Genomic DNA, 17,016 nt, shown 5'->3' on the forward strand with positions numbered 1-17,016 from the left:
AAATGAAGGCCCTTTAACAAAAACTGTCATCTGTAGACACAGGGATGGCTAAAGCAGTGCACAGAATTGTGGCCTTGCCTGTACCTTTTCATAACTTAAAGCATTTTTTATGCTACCAGTAGGGTCAGGCTAATGTGACTGTTGCTGTGCACCAGTGCGAGGTGCCTTGGGGTAGGACACAGGACGTGTCCTTGCCTGCAGAGAACTCAACCCTATTGACCTACTGTGATCCCCCAGAGGCTGGCCCTGTCTTGCTGTTGGAAAGACACCCAGAGGACCTGCCAAATGTCACACAGTGGGCAATACAGCACATAGGAAGTTGTCCCCCCGGGGCAGTTGTGTGTGTTTGTTTATTTATTTATTTATTTTTATTTTGGTTAAGAAATCCACTAGCTTCCTCTTTATGTCTATCCTCAACAGAAAATCTCTCTCTCTTTTGTTTTTTGCCACTGTGTGGAAAGGCAGGCTTCTCAGAGTTCAGTCCTCATTTTAGTCAGCTCCTGTCTGACCCAGGTGGGAAAAACACTTTAACCGATGGCATCCTTGGGTGCCGTGGTCATGACGCCTCCGGGTTGGGGACGTGCAGTCTGTAACTGCTGTCCTCCGTCCTCTACCCTCCCAGGCTGGGGCTGCTGCAACAGGAGCATGAGGAGCTCCTTAGGAACTCATTACAGAGCTCGGACTCACAAAAGGAGTTTCAGAGGCAGCGAAGGATGATCTGACATTTGAAGTTAGTGGGCTCTTTCTGTGTGTCCCTGAGCTCCGAACAGGCATTCGAATAGTTACTTCTGAAGAGTACGATTTCTAAAGTAGTTGAATGCCTGTCCATCCACAGAGGTCTCTGTTTTCTTATTACAGGTTTCTGAGGTAGTTTGGGGAGGAGGCAGGGGCTTTGGTCTCGGAGTCATAGGAGCTAAGCAACTGCGGGCAGCCGTAGGAGGCCCTGTGATTGTCGCAGGCTCTGTGAAGTCTCACTAAGCCAGGTTTGAACACTGATGTGCCATAGACCTGCCTGATGTCTCAGAGTCCTGTGGGCTCAGCTGTAGGATGAGGAGGATCACCCCTGCGGGATCATTGAGGATTAAATTTCATGGTGTATGGAGAGCCCATGGGGTACACTTATTGGTTACAGGGCAAGTCACTTAACTTTTCTGCCATTTTTTTCCTCAGATTGATTGACTGTTCCCTTCTCTTCTTAAAGACTGAAGAGCTGGCCCTATGCCTTTTAAGGTAGTGGAGAGGATAAAAAGTTATTAAGATTTGGTTAGAGAAGTCCTTCACAAGAGTCTTAGTAGCCCATTCCAGAGTTTTAGCATTGATATATGGCAGCCTACTTGTAATTCTCTTGGTTGCTTTACTTTGAACTCTTTATAATTCTTCCATTGCTTGTGATGATCTTCACAAAAGAAAATTTCTGGTTGAAAAATAGAGAAGAGTTTTTTTGTCCTTATTTTTAAAAAATATGCATATATATTTATGCAGGAGCTGGGGATGTAGTCTGTTAGGACACTTGCCTAGCATGCTTGAGGTACTGGGTATTAGAATTATAATTGTCTGCATTATTTTCCCATAGTTTGTATTACCTCCTATGACCACCCCAAAAATGAGTTCCTTAGTTCAGGATGAAGTCCCTCAGGGTCCTGATACCTGGTGCCTGCCACCTTGCTGTCTGTCTGAAGCCCTTGACTACTTGTGAATCTCTCTGCTCCTCATCAGCACTTGGAGTACCCCCCTTTTTGGTGGAGGGAGCTAAGTTAGTAGGTACAAGATGTTACCTCATTATTTTTTCATTCTTTAATAACTACTAGTGTTGAACTTTTTGTTAAGTATTTATTGTCCAGGTTTCCTCCTATATAGATCTAGGACCTGTTTCTATGTGTTAGAATCATTGGACATTTTCTGATTGCATTTTCAGATTCTTTAATAAAGATATTAATCCTTTATCATATGAGTTGAAATATTTTTCCTGGCTTCTTATTTTGGCTATGTGTTTTAAAAAAACTCACACACACACACACACACACACACACACACTGTGAACAACTGTCTTCTGTTTGTGGCTATCACAAGGAACTTTCTCATCATTCTTGCCAGATCTCATGGTTGTGCCTTGACACTCTTCATGGTATGCATACTAATATGGTGAACACACATGTCTTTTGTGATGAAATGTACTATGTTCACTACCCAGAGTTAAGTCTAAAGTATACAGATTCTTCATAGGCCCAGAGAACATTTCCCTTGACTTAGAGAAATGGGGTAGACAAGAAGGGAACTAACAAAACGATTGCTTGATTTTTTTTTTCAGGTTATAATTTTAGCTCTGAATGATGGGTATCTTCTAGACGTTCTCCATCCTTTCCTCTCGGACCGCTGCTCCTGAGGTTATCATTGCAGTTATGTATTGAGAAGCGTGTGGTCCACTCATCATGAGGCCCCAGCCAAGTTCTCAGGAGAACCCGTCTCTCACCCACCTGACTCACCTTCTTTGAGCTTTTTCTTTCAAGGAGGCACCAGGTCTTGGTACAATATGAGGATAAAAAAAGTGAGACCCTTTGCCTGGATGGCAATACTAGTAAATCTCCCTTCTTGTAGCAGTCTGTTAAACCTGAACTTCTCTCCTGGAGAGGGCAAGCAATTCCATCTGGTATTCTACCTTTTCACCCTGGGAAGTCACTGATGTCTGAGAGGAAGAACAGGCCTACGTAGGGATTTCATGTCACTGTGGCAAAGATACTGGCACACAAAGACACTGCGTGGGCTTCCGAGTCTAGATCTATAAATATATTTATTATAATATAACAAGAACTTAACAATAAACATATACTATGTACAATACCATTACAGAGAACCCTGTTTTATATCATTCACAGAAATAGCCAGTTTTGCTCCAGTGTGATAGATGAGGAGAGAAACGGAATTTCAGCGTCATCCGCGTGGAGTCTGTTGACCGCTAGCACCTCCCTTGGAGGCAGACGCACACCAATGCGAACATTAGCCCTGCCCCAGGCAGTTAGGAATTTGTGCTCCAGTCCTTGGGTTCACACTTGCACCCTGTTTGACATAAATACTTTTAAATGACATACAATGTATGTAGTTTTGTGCTTATTACTTTTTTAAAATAATAAATAATATTAAAAACTGCATAACGAAGCTCGGTATCTTGTCCAAGTGGGAGCCACGCTTGTAGTGCTGGAAGTTGATGCCGGACGTTAGAACTGGAATTTTGTGTCATCACAGACTGAAGATGGAAAGCATGTCCTCTTTCTCCTTATAAAGGTTCTTATCAGGACGTGATGGCGAGCTGACTTCCCAGATAGAGAAATGGTGCACGTGTATTTGGTACCAACTTCAACTAAACAGCGCGGTGGCGGCGGCCTTCTTCCTGCCCTGGAATGGAAACTGATGACCGGTGAGGTTTGAGGGTCTAAGGACTAGCAGGAAGGCCTTCTTCTTTTGAGCCTCGGCGTGACCCCCATCTGGCTTCCCTTTTCTCGGGTTAATGCGTGACAAGAAGAGTGATCTGCTCATGCCCCTCAGGCCGTGGCTGTCATGGCTCGTCTAAGAAGGCTGTCCCCATCCTGAGAGCTCTCGTGGCAGGTGCCTTAATATATAGCTATAATATCAAAAATAGTCTCCTGTGCTTTGTAGACATTTGTTCTCCCTCCCTCCCTCCGTCCCTCCCCCAGCCTGGGTCCTCAGCTTTACCTCATGGAGGGAGCTGGACCGGTGTCAGAAGCCAGAACTGCATCCTTCTGGAACAGACCCTTCTTCCTCTAGCAGTGCCTCCGTGAGGCACAGTCTTTACAGGGCTGTCTGGGAGTTACTTTTCCAAAAATAAAGTGGGGGCATGGCCCACCCCAGGAGAGATCCTCTATTCTGCACATAGAAAAATGAGAGCAAATGCCCCCCTCTGGCACTACCTACAAAGAGCTTTGGGAATTCCCACATCCTCCCTCTTGTGGCCTCCTCTTTCTCTCAGTACTTAAAAATAGCCTTTTGTTTATCAAGAAAATGCCTTGGAAATCTAAATAATTCATATCGGTTAGGAGAAAGCTAGCACAGCCACCTTGTCCTTCTCCAGCAAAAACGCGGTAGAAAAACCCGTGAAGGACAGACGGCTCTCCCCAGCGGTCCCTGCGGCTGCCACCCCTGGCTCTGCGCAGGCAGCTGGACTTCTTTCCGGTCCTGGTGGGGACCAGCAGCCACCTAGGCCTCCTGCTGCACAGTCCTGTCCCTCATTTTCTCTCAGCCACTGAAAGTGTAGATTGGTTAAAAAACAAAAGTAGGAATCAAAGTGATAAGGACACTTTGATCTTATTCCAAAAGAGCCTGATGCCTAATATTGTCATAGGATAACTGATCTATGGTGGTTTAGGGATCAAGCTTGCTCTGTAGGAAGGAAAAATCAGCTTCTCCCTCCCAGTTGAAAAATATGTGAAACTATTGCACCGGGCAGAGCGAGCGCCCCCATTCAGAGCAAGCGCCTCTGCAGGAACCAGCAAGCCCTGGCTCGGCGTGTTCCAGGTTCCTGCAGCCTGGGGCACTGTGCCCCATTTCACCCAATAGGCGAGGATGATTTTCTACATTCAATGTAGAGAATATTCAAAATGTTTAGCGCAGTGAGTTCCTTGATTTTGTTTCGTTGGCCTCTTACTGATGTTGCTGAAAAATTATCATTGTATATATCATTTGCCTCACCAGAGTCGTCCACAGTTTTGTCATGGGCTCTCAGCTGATGTCAGCCGCTTTGAATGTATTTCTTTATCACGACACAGCCATGTCTGAATACAGGGCAGGGCATGTGGGGTAGGAGCGTCCAGGTGTTGGTTGCAGGCTCATAGGCTTCCATGTTGCCCAGGGCGGGCCCCTCACTGCTCACGATGCCTCCAGTGGCATAAATCTTGCCATCGAGCACCACGGCGCTGTCAGAGGGAAGCAGGAAGAGAATTAGGCCTTTAACTTCCAACGGGGACCTGGAGATAAGACTCCAGACACTGGGGCTGTGGCAGGCTGCCTGCACCCTCCTGCAGAGTTCATCTCTGCCCTCTGGCCTGGGCTGGCATAAAACACCTTTCCTTCAGGGACAACCAGGACATCCTGCTACACCTCCCTCCAAGCATGGAGCTGCTCATGCTCACTAGCCTCCCTCCCGGCCCTGCCAGTGGACTAATGAGGCTGGCAGAGGAGCTGTCTCTTTACAGGCACTTGTCTCAGGTCACTGAGCCTTTATTGAGCATCTTCTTGTATGGTACACACGGAATCTTCCTACTGCTTGGTTCAGGTTAGAGTTCAGAACTCAACTCACAAGAACGCCAGGAGATGGAATTATAAGGACCTGATCTAATTTAACACTAGGCATGTGACTGGAAGTCCTGCTCCTACCTGTCCCTGCCTTTGAGCCCCCAGGGCAGCATGGGGATCATGTGTTTGACTAGAGTATCCTCCTAAGAAGCCACTTGTCCCTGCAAAGCTCTGGCAGGCAGTTTTGGGAGAGAGCTGACCTCACTTTCACCAGGAGGAAGGTGGCCTCAATGCCTCTAGGAGACATTTCCTTTTTAATTTCAGCTGGATGGGGATTCTGAGCCAGGGGCTGCTGGGGCTGCCCTTGGGTGCTCCACCCCTACTCTGGCCCTGACATCTGTCTCTGTGCTCTGGGTAGGAAATTCCTTTGGCATTGGAGTGGTGATAAATCTTGTGATCACACCTCTCTTGTTGTCCCCCTCTCTCCCCTCCTCCATCACAACCCTGGTTGAGTCAGCCTCTCACCTGCAGAACTGGCGAGAGTGATTCATGTTTGGGCCTGCCTTAATGTTTCCTTTGTCTGGGTCGTAGATGGTGGTGGCTCTGGCATAAGCCCCACCCAGGATGAACACCAAGCCATTGAGGGTGACAGCAGGTGCATACTTGTTGTCTGTGAGGAGAGCAGAGCAGACAGATCATGGCATTTTATCTGACCTTTCCTCCCCTTCCCCCAGTGGATCCCCCCTCCCAGTCCCCTGGGACAGGCCTGGGACAGGCGTGCATGGAGAAGGGCAATCTGGCCAAGCCTCCCCCGACTGCACCTGGACTTGGGGAGAACCCACCCCTGCCCCTCAGATCTGACTGCAGAGTTAATTGTTGGCTCAGTCTGACTCCTGGCCTGGATGTTGAGGTTGAATGAATCAGTGAGGTGGGGGCATCACCCTGGCCTGGGCTGAGGAGACTGCTGGTCCTCACCTATCATCGGGGACTCGATGAAGCTCCATGTGTTGGTCTGTGGAACGTAGGACTGGAGGACACCCGCGGCTCGACCTGCCTCATTCACCCCGCCGAACACATAGATCTTGCCTCCACACACAGTGGCCGCTGCAGAATGTACTGCCTTGGGCAGAGGAGCCACTGCCTCCCACTGGTTGGTGATGGTGTCGTACCTGTGGTGAAATAAGGGAAGAAGGGGCTTGTACAAGGTAGGGGTCGTGGCCATCTGCTTCCTGCTTGCAGCATCATCAGCTTAACCGGAGCCCGTGACAGGCTCTGGGATGAGTCACTACCAGGGAGCCTCAGTGGAGCGATTCTCTGCCTGTCCAGCCGATACGCAGACGCCTGTCTCGCACCTTGGCGCACGCTGGGCTCCTCTCCGTGGCCCCTCAGCCTCCTCCATCCAGCTCAGTCCTACCTTTCCCTGCCCTGAGCATCTGCTGTGTCAGCAGGATGGTAAGTGGCATGAAGTGAGAGGCCAGAGCGCATGCAGCAGGGGCACCCAGCCGGCACTCGGGTGGAGCGGGGCCTCCTGGAATTGTGACTCTGGGCTGTGACTGGAAGGGGAACGAGCTCCAACAGGGGGAGAAGGAGCAGTGCCACCAAGGAGAGGAGTGGACACAAGGCATTTGGGAGCATGAGGGGCGTAGTGGCTGGAGTTTGGGGTAGATGCATGCCAGGCTCAGGGACTTGGGCTTTGTCTCGAGGGCAGGGGGAAGCCCTGTTGCTTAAACAAGGAAATAACATGATCAAACCTGGGAAATCACTGTGACTGTGATGTGGAGAAGGGACTGCAGTGGGGAGGCTGGGAGCAGAGAGACTAGTGAGACTGGTGTGTTACAGGAAGCTTGGTGGGGAGTGACAGTGGCCTAGGTCAAGGGATGGCAAGAGCTTAAGATAGCAGGAAGAGGAGAGGTGGATGGAGAGGGGCAGATCGCTGTTAGGATGCCAGGGCTCAGGGGGACAGAGCTGTTCAGGGTGACACAGGGTCTCTTCCTTGGAAGACTGGACAGAGGTGGCACAATTGGCAGGACAGAACTGAGGTTGGGGAAGGAAGTGATTTCAGTTCTAACTGGAAAGAATTTAAAGTGTTTGTGGGCCACAGGTTAGGATTACAGTGGGCAGTTGGGTATATGGATCTGGATTGAACAGCCAACTTTAGGATCACTGGTGAAGGTGGAAACCGGAGCTAAGGAGTGTTCTGCAGGAGCACGGGTGGGTGTAAGGTCAAGGACACGCTCTGGGTGGGGCGCCGGCCACGAAGAGGGGAGCTGAGAGGAGCCCTCCGAGGGGCAGCTGGGGATCAACAGCCAGTGGCCGTGCTACAAGAGGCAGAGGGCTTCAGGTGTGGCTGGTGGGATGAGGGGACACAAAGTCTCAAGCAGGTCACTGGTGTCCTGTGGTCTAGGTGGAATGTGAGGTGTAGAAACAATTGTGTTTGCTGAGTGGCAGACAGCAGTATAGACTGCTCTGGAGGAAGCTAGCTGGGAAGAGGCGGGGAGAAGGTGGCACCCAGAAAGGAACATGGAGTCAAGAGCGGGTTCTGTCAGTGGACTGCTGATAAATGTTTACCAACTGCCTCTTTGCGTAAAAAGTCCTGGTGTGTTGCATTTGCTGATTTCTGTGATGTGAATCTCCCACGCCTGCCTTCAAGCTACCAAAGGGGACAGCAGAGTAGGGAAAAGACAGACTGTGGCCACCACAGTCTAGACCCTCTTCCCTACGCAGCTACCACCGCACATAGACCCTCAGGAGTGGACTGCAGTAAAATGCAGTAGATAATTAGGAAGAGACGAGTTTGGAGTAGGGATCACTTTTCTTCTTAATAGATATAATTGAATGTGTGTATAATTTAATTTGCAATAATAGCTGGAATTGACAACTGGCAGAGTTTCCAAAGTTTTCACAACTGACTCTCAATTGAACCAGCTCCAGCATACCATGGGTTTTGTTTTAATTTTGGAGGCAAGGTTTGATTGTGTTTACATGCCGACAGGAAGAAGCCCAACTGGATAAGGAAAAATTAAATATGCAGTCAGTCCTTCATATCCATTCATTCCACATCCATGGATTCAACCAACTGTGGATAGAAAATATTTGAAAAGAAATTGTGTCTGTCCTAAACATGTACAGACATTTTTTTCTTGTTATTCCCTAAACAGTTTAGTACAGCAACTATTTACATAGCATTTACATTGTATTTGATATGGTAATTAATGATAAAATTATTTAAAGTATATGGGAGGATATACTTAAGTTATGTGCAAATACTATGTCATCTATTCATTCATTCATTTATTCATTCATCCATTCATTTATTGGGGGTACCAGGGATTGAACTCAGGGGTACTTGACCACTGAGCCACATCCCCAGACCTAGTTTGTATTTTCTTTAGAGACAGGGTCTTCCTGAGTTGCTTAGTGACTAGATTTTTGCTGAGGCTGACTTTGAACTCGTGATCCTCCTGCCTCAGCCTCCTGAGCCACTGGGATTACAGGTGTGTGCCACTGCACCCAGCAAGAGTATATCATTTATATAAGGGACTTGAGCATTTGCAAATGTCAGTATCCGCAGGGGCCCTGGAACCAATCCTCTGTGGGTACCAAGGGACAGCTGTATAAGAAAGAGAGAGGAAGCTGGGTGCAATGGTGCGTGCCTTTAGTCCCAGCACTCAGGAGGTAGGAGGACTGCTTAAGCCCAGGAATTGGAGTTCAAGGCCAGAGCTTCCAGTGGATCCAGTGTATACAGATTGAATGCAGAAAGGGCAGGAGAGAGGGAGGGGATGATGGTACAAGTGTCGGACATCTACAGGAGTGGGGGCAGGAAAAAATGAGTTCATGGCTGATGACTCCATTTTCTCTGGGAAGCAGGAGTCAGAGAGGGAGAGTCGGTGTGTGGGGTCAGAACCTTGAGGAGAGAAGCGTGGAGGAAAAATGCCTGCTCTGGAGAGTGGGGACGTGGTTAACCAGGGAAGCCTAACCAAATTGCCTGTATCTAGGCTCTGATGGAGGCGGGAGGCCTCAGTGTGTAGCAGAGCTAGTCTGCAGAGTGGTGGGATTGTCCCCATGGACCCCAGGGGCAGGCGTGGAGAAGGCAGAGAGTTGGGCTGAACCCATCTGCTGGACACCTGGCATAAAAGTGAAGGATGGAGAAATGAGGGAACATGGGCTCAAGACAAGACAAGGAGAAAAGGACAGGAAGCAGCTGCTGGGAAGAGCACAGCTGGGGGTAAGCAGCCTTGCCAAGGGCCTGGGATCTCTGAGGTCTCTCTTCAAGGGGCAGCTTCTTCACCCCATCAGTGTCTCTGTCCAGGGTTCCCTGGAAGCTGACCACCCTCACAAGGCTTTTGCCTGATTCCTGCTGCTCAGCACTAACTCCAGACCTCCCAGTGAGGTGGCATCTACCCCTCACCATGCTGTTCACTGTTCCCTGTGTGCCTGGGCCCCAAGTTGGGCCCTGGGGTCAGCTTCCTGCACCACCAGAGTTGGCTTTTCCAGCATGCTTTCCTGGGAAGCACACTGCTCCCACATTTTTCCTGTTACTGCGGTCAGAGCTGAATGCCTCAGGAAGAGGGTCTTATGTGGCCTGGGCCCTTGGTCCCCAGAGTAGGGGAGGGGACAGCTATGTGACTTCCCATTCTGGGCTTGGATTTGAGGAGAGACTGAAGTCTCTTAAAGGGCAGCAGGGCTGATTCCATTCAGTCACAGATGGATGATATGTGGCTAATATGCAATGAAGTAAGTGTCTTTTTGGACAGTGTCAGAAGTTCAGATATCTATTTTTTAAGCCAGTATGGCAGAGATCCAAAGAACTCCTGCAGAAGGAACTGGGAGACAGAGGAAGATTATGTGGTTGTTAGTCCTCGGTCTTTCAGTATAATGGCACATTCCGACAAACACAAATTTCCTGAGAGCTTGTTATTCCAGGTGGCTGATTGCCAAGCCATGAGCCCTCCCGTCAGCTCAATCTGTCAGCTTCCTGCTTGAGAAGGATATGCTAATGACATGCAAATGACCCCGCGGAGCGAGGCGCTCCACTATCATTTATCCAGTAACCACAGCTACTGCAATATATTACTATAAAATATTAGACCCAGTTATTTATATAATGATGTAATACAGGTTTGTCTATGGCACTGTTGTTTTAATCTATAATTATATAATCTTGCTCTATTCCTGTAATACAGTAATGTAATATAATTATAATGCAACATATATCTCATTCATTATCAATATAATAGCAATTTGTACCATTAGTGCTTCCTGGGGAACAAAGCACTCTCGCTTCTGTCCCCATTACACTGACCTTCCTATCACCCTGAATTCTCATCATTGCCACCATGTGGCACAGAAATTGACTGACCCCAAGGGGCTATGCTTCTTGGGAAGCAGTAGGTGTCCCTACCCTATACCCCCCACCCACCTTGCACACATACCACCCAGGGGTCCTTAAGTATGTATCCTGTCCCTGCAAGGACAGCTGACTGATCCTTGTGGGCTGAGGAAGAATTCAGCACCCTTGGGGCTTCCTCTTGTCCGGGACTGCTCCTCTATCCACTGTGGCTCCCAGGGTGGGCTTACTCACATGGTGCTGAGCTGTTGTTTCAAGTCCATCACGAAAGCTGAGTCCCCATCCTGCCCCCGAGGGCTTGTGCAGGCAAACCACCCCCCAGCCCCTTGGAGAACAGCTCCAGGGCCGGAGGGAAGTGGGGCTTGTCTCTACCTCTTAGTCAGAGCATTTGATCCTCAAACGGATCCTCGTATTTATCAACAAGTATAACTTTGCAAAATGAGTAATCAGCGTCTTAGGAGATTAAAAATAGCTGACAAAAGCAAGACAGGAAAACAGATCCAGCTCAGTTTACTCCCACATAGAAAATGTCTCCTTTTTCATGTGTTTATTACTGGGTGACAAATGATCGTACAACTGGTGCTTCTGGAAGGCTTGGGGCTCGAATGGACATGCAGCGGTCACAGTGAAGCCCCCAGCATCAAGGCTGGTCCAGGTCCAACGACAATATTAATATCCTCATAATCATATAGGGATTCCCTATTATCTTCAAATCAATATGACAATTAAATGTTGTTACTGAGCCATCTCTGGGCTCCACTTGGGGGAGTTAAAAGCCCACAATGAACATTCAGAGCCTGTCTCACTCTGAAACCATTGTGGCTGTAACATTTGTCAAATGTCCAATTAGCCACCAAAGCAGGGAGGGGGATATGAATTGAGGGGAATGTGTGGCTCCACAGGCAAAAGCTGTCACATGGGAAGGTGTGCTTTTGGTGTGACGGATGGCGTGGGCCGGGGTGGTGGGCCAGGCTGCAGGAAGGATGTGGGAGAAGGGCTCTGGTGATCTTCCCTGTGACCTCCTGGATTGTAATTTGGGGCCAGGTCAGCCTCACCTGTCACTCTCTGGGGCACTATTTCTCCAAAAGCAGGACTGGGCTTTCCTGTTCTCGTGCTGACTCATGGAGCTTCCCCCCAGCTGGCCTGGGGATTTTCCACCGTTTCCCCTTAGGTGTCCGTTCCCTGTAAGAGCAGTCTCCCTGACTCCGAGGAAAGGATCTTAGTACTTCCCCCAGAGAAGTGCCCACCTTTAGCCTCTGCCCCTCGTTCCTCTACCTGACCCTACCCAATGCCTGGGAGGAAGTCACACTGGGACTTCCAGCAGAGGGCAGGCTAACACACATGAGTCTGGACTCACAGTCTTACATTATATTCTGGGGAATTCTAGAAGGTTGGCCAGACTGTGTCCCCACATCGCTTAGTTTATGTATAGTGACCCTTCCCTTCATTGCCACAGATTTCCTGGAGTGTGTGTGATGGAGGGAGGAAGGGAGCTTCCTGGTATGTGACCCCTGTTTGGCAGGGACAAAGATGCACCATGACTGGAATGACCCAGTTCTGGCCATTGTTCCCAGATTTGCCCCTGAATTCCAGCAAGTCTCTGGGCTGGTGCTTGCAGTCCAGTGAGTCCCCTGACCAGTCCGTCTGCCAAGCTCATCTTGTGCCTTTCTGTGACTGGATCTTAGGCCTCCATTTTGTCTGACACCTGAGTGGGATATCCACAGGAGTGCCCTGCAGATGTCCTGCCTGCTTCTAACTCATCTCCTACAGTCCTGTCCCATGGTTGTGTTTGAAGAGCCTGGGATCACGGCTTCTGAACAGTCCAGGCTGCAGAACATCGCCATTGGGTAGGTGCTGGTGAGGGAGAGTGATGTGATTTCAGCTTTCAGTGAAAGCTGGGGCTGCGGCCTCCTCACCTCTCCACATGGTCCACGTTGCCTGCCACGCCAAGTCCCCCAAGGGTGTAAATCTTCCCATCGTAGACAAGGCTATTGTGTCGACAGCGTGGGACTGTCATTCTGGAGACCAGGTTCCAGTTATCGAGCAGGGACATGTAGCACCAAACATCAGCCAGCGTCACCCCTGATTCCATCCCACCTGTAGGCAGCAGGGGGGTACAAAGAGCAGGCAGGGGCTGAGGAAGGGCCCCAGGTCAGCAGGCCCACCCCCAGGGTCAGAGGGAGAAGGCTTCACCTGCAAAGTGGATGCTTGTGGGCCTCGGCCTTCCTCAGCCCTGCCACGTGGGCAGAGGTCCCTTTGGGAAGCCCGTGCCCATTCCCGACCCCAGCCCTGAGGGGCCTCACCTGAGAGGTAGATGTTGTCCCCGGCACTCACTACGCTGAAGAACTCGCGGTCATAGAAAGGCAGCGAGGCCAAGGGGTACCACTTGTTGTTCTGCGGGTTCCAGCAGGTGACAGCCACCAGTGAGCGCTGGGTCATCCCCACCATCTGACGGCCCCCAACCAAAACGATGACCTCGGCCACACCTGCAGGGACATGGACGGGCACCCTTGGGACATGCCCTGACATCATCACATCTGTGCCCAGCTTCCCTCTGGGGGACCACGCAGAGCCGGCGGACCCCACAGCACCTGCAGCTGGCGGGGTTTGGGCGTGTCCCTCAATACCTGCTGAGAGGCGGGGCCGTGTTCGAGGCGTCTGCATCTCCTGGCGGGCATGGGGCAACATGTGGTAGCGTTTGGCCTCATTGACCAGGTCCCGACATGCTTCTGAAGACTTGATCAGCTCCTCGTTGTCCACCACGTTGAGCAGGTAGCTGGGGTGGATGAAGGGGAGGCGGACCACCGCCAGCAGCTCGGCCGCGTACTGCAGGTGGAGACAAGGACTCAGACTCCGCGGAGGGAGCCACCTCTGGTACGTCGCATGGAGAAGAAGGAAAAGAGGTGGGGAGCTCCCCAGGCAATAATTCCAGCCTGCGTGTGGCCTGGAATTGCAGGCACTGCCCTGTCCAGCCCAGGCAGAGGCAGGGGCCTGGTGGCCACAGCTGGCCCACGAGGACCGTCCACTCATCTCATCAGCACCTCATCTCCACACACACCAGCTCGTGGGTCCCTGCTACTTATCAGGCTGCCCAGGGCTGAAACCAGGAGGGCGTGAGCTCCAAAGAGGGGAGAGTGTGGCAGGGACTTGGGAACAAGGGCAAGAACCCAGAACTGCTTAAAGGAGAAGCGACGTCAGGCGGCTGGGCTGGTGCTCCCCAACAACACAACTCCTTTCCCGGGGTTGCCTCATCTCGAGCCAGCTTTTGGGTCCCTCTCCCGCTGTGCTGACCTGAGTCTCCCCTGCTGTCTGGCCAACAGCTCATCACTCCACTTTGTTTCTGTCAGTGAATGACTGGTGACCACTGCGTTTCACACATTAGGCTCATTACTGGGGGCACAGAGACCTAGGAGACCTCATAACTGACTTCAAGGTGTCCCAGTTTAATGGGGCACAGTTACATAAAAGGCACTGGGGGGGGGCAGGAGCATGAGTGGAGGCAAGGCTGCTGCCGGCACAGGAGTGACAAGCGTCACGGAGCAGATACCTGAGCTGGATATGCAAGGACTGGTGACTTCCACCAGGTGAAGGTGGAGGGAGGTAGGCCTTCAAAGCCCATAAGAGGAGAGTGAAAGGCAGTGGTGTATTTGGGAAATAATATGGGGTTTGTTCTCGGTGGATGTACAGCGCTTTCGCTGAGGCGTGCGTGTGGGGAGCCGCGAGACTGGAGGGTCTGGGAGGCAGTTCTGGTTGACCTTACCCACGCCGGCCAGACTGCGTACGCTCCCCTGCAAGGTGATGTGGGACTGATGAAGACTTTGAAAGGGAGTGAGGATGTGATCCAATTTGCTCTTTAGCACACAGCCTGCAGGGTGGGAAATGGATTTGGAGGGAGCAAGATGGACGGCAGGGAAATCACTGCGGAGATGATGGCACCAATCCTGGTGAGATACGGTTGTTGGGTGGGGAGAGGGGAAATCGATCCATCTAAGGGAGGAAGGAGGCAGAATTGAGCACCACGTGGTCAGTGAATGGACGGTGTGGGAGGGAGCAGGCCCTGTCTTGGGCTATGAGCAGGAATGAAATAAGGAACACAGGGAGAGGTGTAGGCTTTGGGCCTGGTGAATTAGATGGGCTTGGGGAGACCCTGCCTGAAATGCCCAGTAGGTAACTGAAGGCAGATGTCCAGAGTCCAGGAAAGAGCTCTGGGTTAGGGACAGATCTGGGAGTTGTAGCAAATTGTGGCAGTCACTGTTATTAGCTGCCCAACCTAACTTTCTACCTCTGAAAATAAATCTTGCTCCCTCCCTACCTGATCAGTCCAAGGACCTCATTCCCCTAGGCTCAGTGACAAGATCAGGTGGTTGGGGGAAGTCATCCCATATCTACCCAATATCACTGACCCTAGCACCCTGTCCATCCCTCTTGTCCTTGTCCCTTTTGTTGTTCTCAGTGAAACACCATAGCCCTTCTCATCTGCCACTCAGCCTCAGCTTATTTGGGGGTGTGGCTTCCCTGTCTTGTTCCTCTTGGTTGGGCCCTTACTTCTGGGCCATTGTCCCCACCTGCTGCCCTCTAGGTGCGTTCTGAATGCTCCTGAGAGTTTCCGGAAGCTGCACTGACTCCCTGGTTCCTCATCCATGAGAACCCCGGCAATTCCCTCCTAAGCAGGACCTCCAGCCAGGGCTTTATGGGGTGTACGTGGACCCAGGGGTTCCTTGTGACTTGGGGTCTACTCTGGAGACACTGCCATCCTTTCACTCCTCCCCAGACTGGCTCTGCTTCTGCCAGCTGTCCCCTGTCATGCAGTCAGTGATCTCCCATCTCTTGTGGGGTACCATTTGGTCAACCTGGACGCTTCCCACCCACTTAATAACCGAAGCATGGCTGAGTGCTCCTCCTGTTGAGTTTGATCTCCTGGGAGCCCCAAGCACCCTGCTCAGGCACCCACTTCTCTCTGAGGTCCTGTGATCAGCTTGGGTCTCCTTCAAAGTGGAATGGCAGCTCTGAAGGACTCTCTGGTGACTGAAGTTCCTCTCTAAACCTTTCTTTCTCTACTGCTGCTGTGTGTGTGGGAGGACAGGACCAAACTTTAGCTACTGGCTCCTTTATGCCCCCTGCTGTTCGGGCAGTGACCCTGACTCTCACCTTCCTTCACCTTGCTGAAGACCCCATCACTGCAGAGTCCTCGAAACCCAGGAAGAAGGGGCAGGGATGGGCAGACCTACCTGTGCACGTGACGCAGGGTCCTTCTTGATCCACTTGATGACCGTCTCATACACCAGCTCCTCGGCCTTGGTGTTAAGGCTGTCATTGGAGACGTAGGCGATGAAGTCGTCCTTGGAGATGCTGAGGATCTCCTCCTGGGCCGCCACCTCAGGGAAGATCTGCAGCGCAAAGGCCTTGGCCATGTGGTAGAGCTCGCTGCACTGCATGGCCTCAGCCATGGCCAGCACACCCAGGCAGTTGCTGGCAGTCAGCTGCTTCTCTGGGGAGGAGAGTGCACAACCACTGACCCAAGGGCCCTGGGAGGGTCGCCTCTTATTCCCATCACCATCCCTGGGTGCCCCTCTGAGCCATGGCCTTGTGATCCTGCCTCCAGCACCCAGAGTCCCCAGAAGAGCACTTCCCAGGTTCCTGAGCCTTATTCATTTCCCAGGGTTCCCTCTGTCCTGGCCTCCCTTTGCTGCTGCAGGTCTTGGCAGGAGTGAGGCTGCGGGGGGGGGTAGAGTAAACCTCCTCACTGCGTGTGGAGGGGGGGTCAGGGCTGCAAAGCCTGGCCCTGGACTGGGGGCAGCTCCCACACTGAGGCGTTTGGTGTCCTCTGTGACCCTGACAGGCGTGCCTGAAGTCACAGACTGCTTCCTTAAGTCACGTCAGCAGTCGCCTCCCTCGCAAACCACCCACCATCTCCCTTGCAAGCCACCATGGACCCAAGCCTCCCCCAATTTGACTCCCTACAATTTGGAATGAGTCTGGGCTTTTCTTCTGAGATCTGGCTAATGGCTTTTCCAGTCTAGATGTGTCTGGGTCCCACAAGGCCCGTCAGTGGAGAGCCTCACCCTGTTGCTGTGGTTCTTGACCTTTCTATTGCTGAGTTCCCCTAGCTGTCTTCACCTAACCTGCTCCCATCTGAGCCCAGGCCCCAGCTCTCTCTGCATGCCACACTCCAGGCTGTAGGTTCTTTGTGGCACTTGTCTTTGTCCCTCCCTCCTTGTCTTTGTCTCCCTGTTCTCAGCCCAGCCAGGCAGCACCAACCTGCAAGGTGAGCGGGCTTTGGGACAGTGACCTGGGGGAGCCCCTGACACCTAGATGCTTGTCCTGAGCATCAAAGGGACAGTTCAGATGTTCAGGACTGTCCATGCATCTGGTGTGGCCCAGGCATTAAGTTTAAGGGGAAGTAAGGTGTGGCTGCTTCGTTCAGG

The 17,016-nt window shown here is 51.3% G+C and overlaps 1 protein-coding gene across 3 annotated transcripts in view; it reads right to left on the reverse strand.

The window, feature by feature from the left end:
* Positions 1–2,769: 2,769 nt before the first annotated feature.
* The window catches only part of Klhl29 (kelch like family member 29), a 285,354-nt gene continuing 271,107 nt past the window's right edge, over positions 2,770–17,016 (reverse strand). For all 3 annotated transcript variants that reach the window (XM_047523183.1, XM_047523185.1, XM_047523184.1), the window contains 7 exons: positions 15,820–16,079; positions 13,219–13,417; positions 12,895–13,077; positions 12,508–12,688; positions 6,220–6,413; positions 5,770–5,914; positions 2,770–4,925 (listed from right to left, as the gene is read on the reverse strand). In XM_047523183.1, the coding sequence (XP_047379139.1) occupies positions 4,742–4,925; positions 5,770–5,914; positions 6,220–6,413; positions 12,508–12,688; positions 12,895–13,077; positions 13,219–13,417; positions 15,820–16,079 (1,346 nt within the window). In that variant the 3' untranslated portion in view covers positions 2,770–4,741. The remainder of the gene's footprint in view (positions 4,926–5,769; positions 5,915–6,219; positions 6,414–12,507; positions 12,689–12,894; positions 13,078–13,218; positions 13,418–15,819; positions 16,080–17,016) is intronic.

This window comes from Sciurus carolinensis, chromosome 13, assembly GCF_902686445.1.
Source record: "Sciurus carolinensis chromosome 13, mSciCar1.2, whole genome shotgun sequence".
Classification (NCBI taxonomy): Eukaryota; Metazoa; Chordata; class Mammalia; order Rodentia; family Sciuridae; genus Sciurus; species Sciurus carolinensis.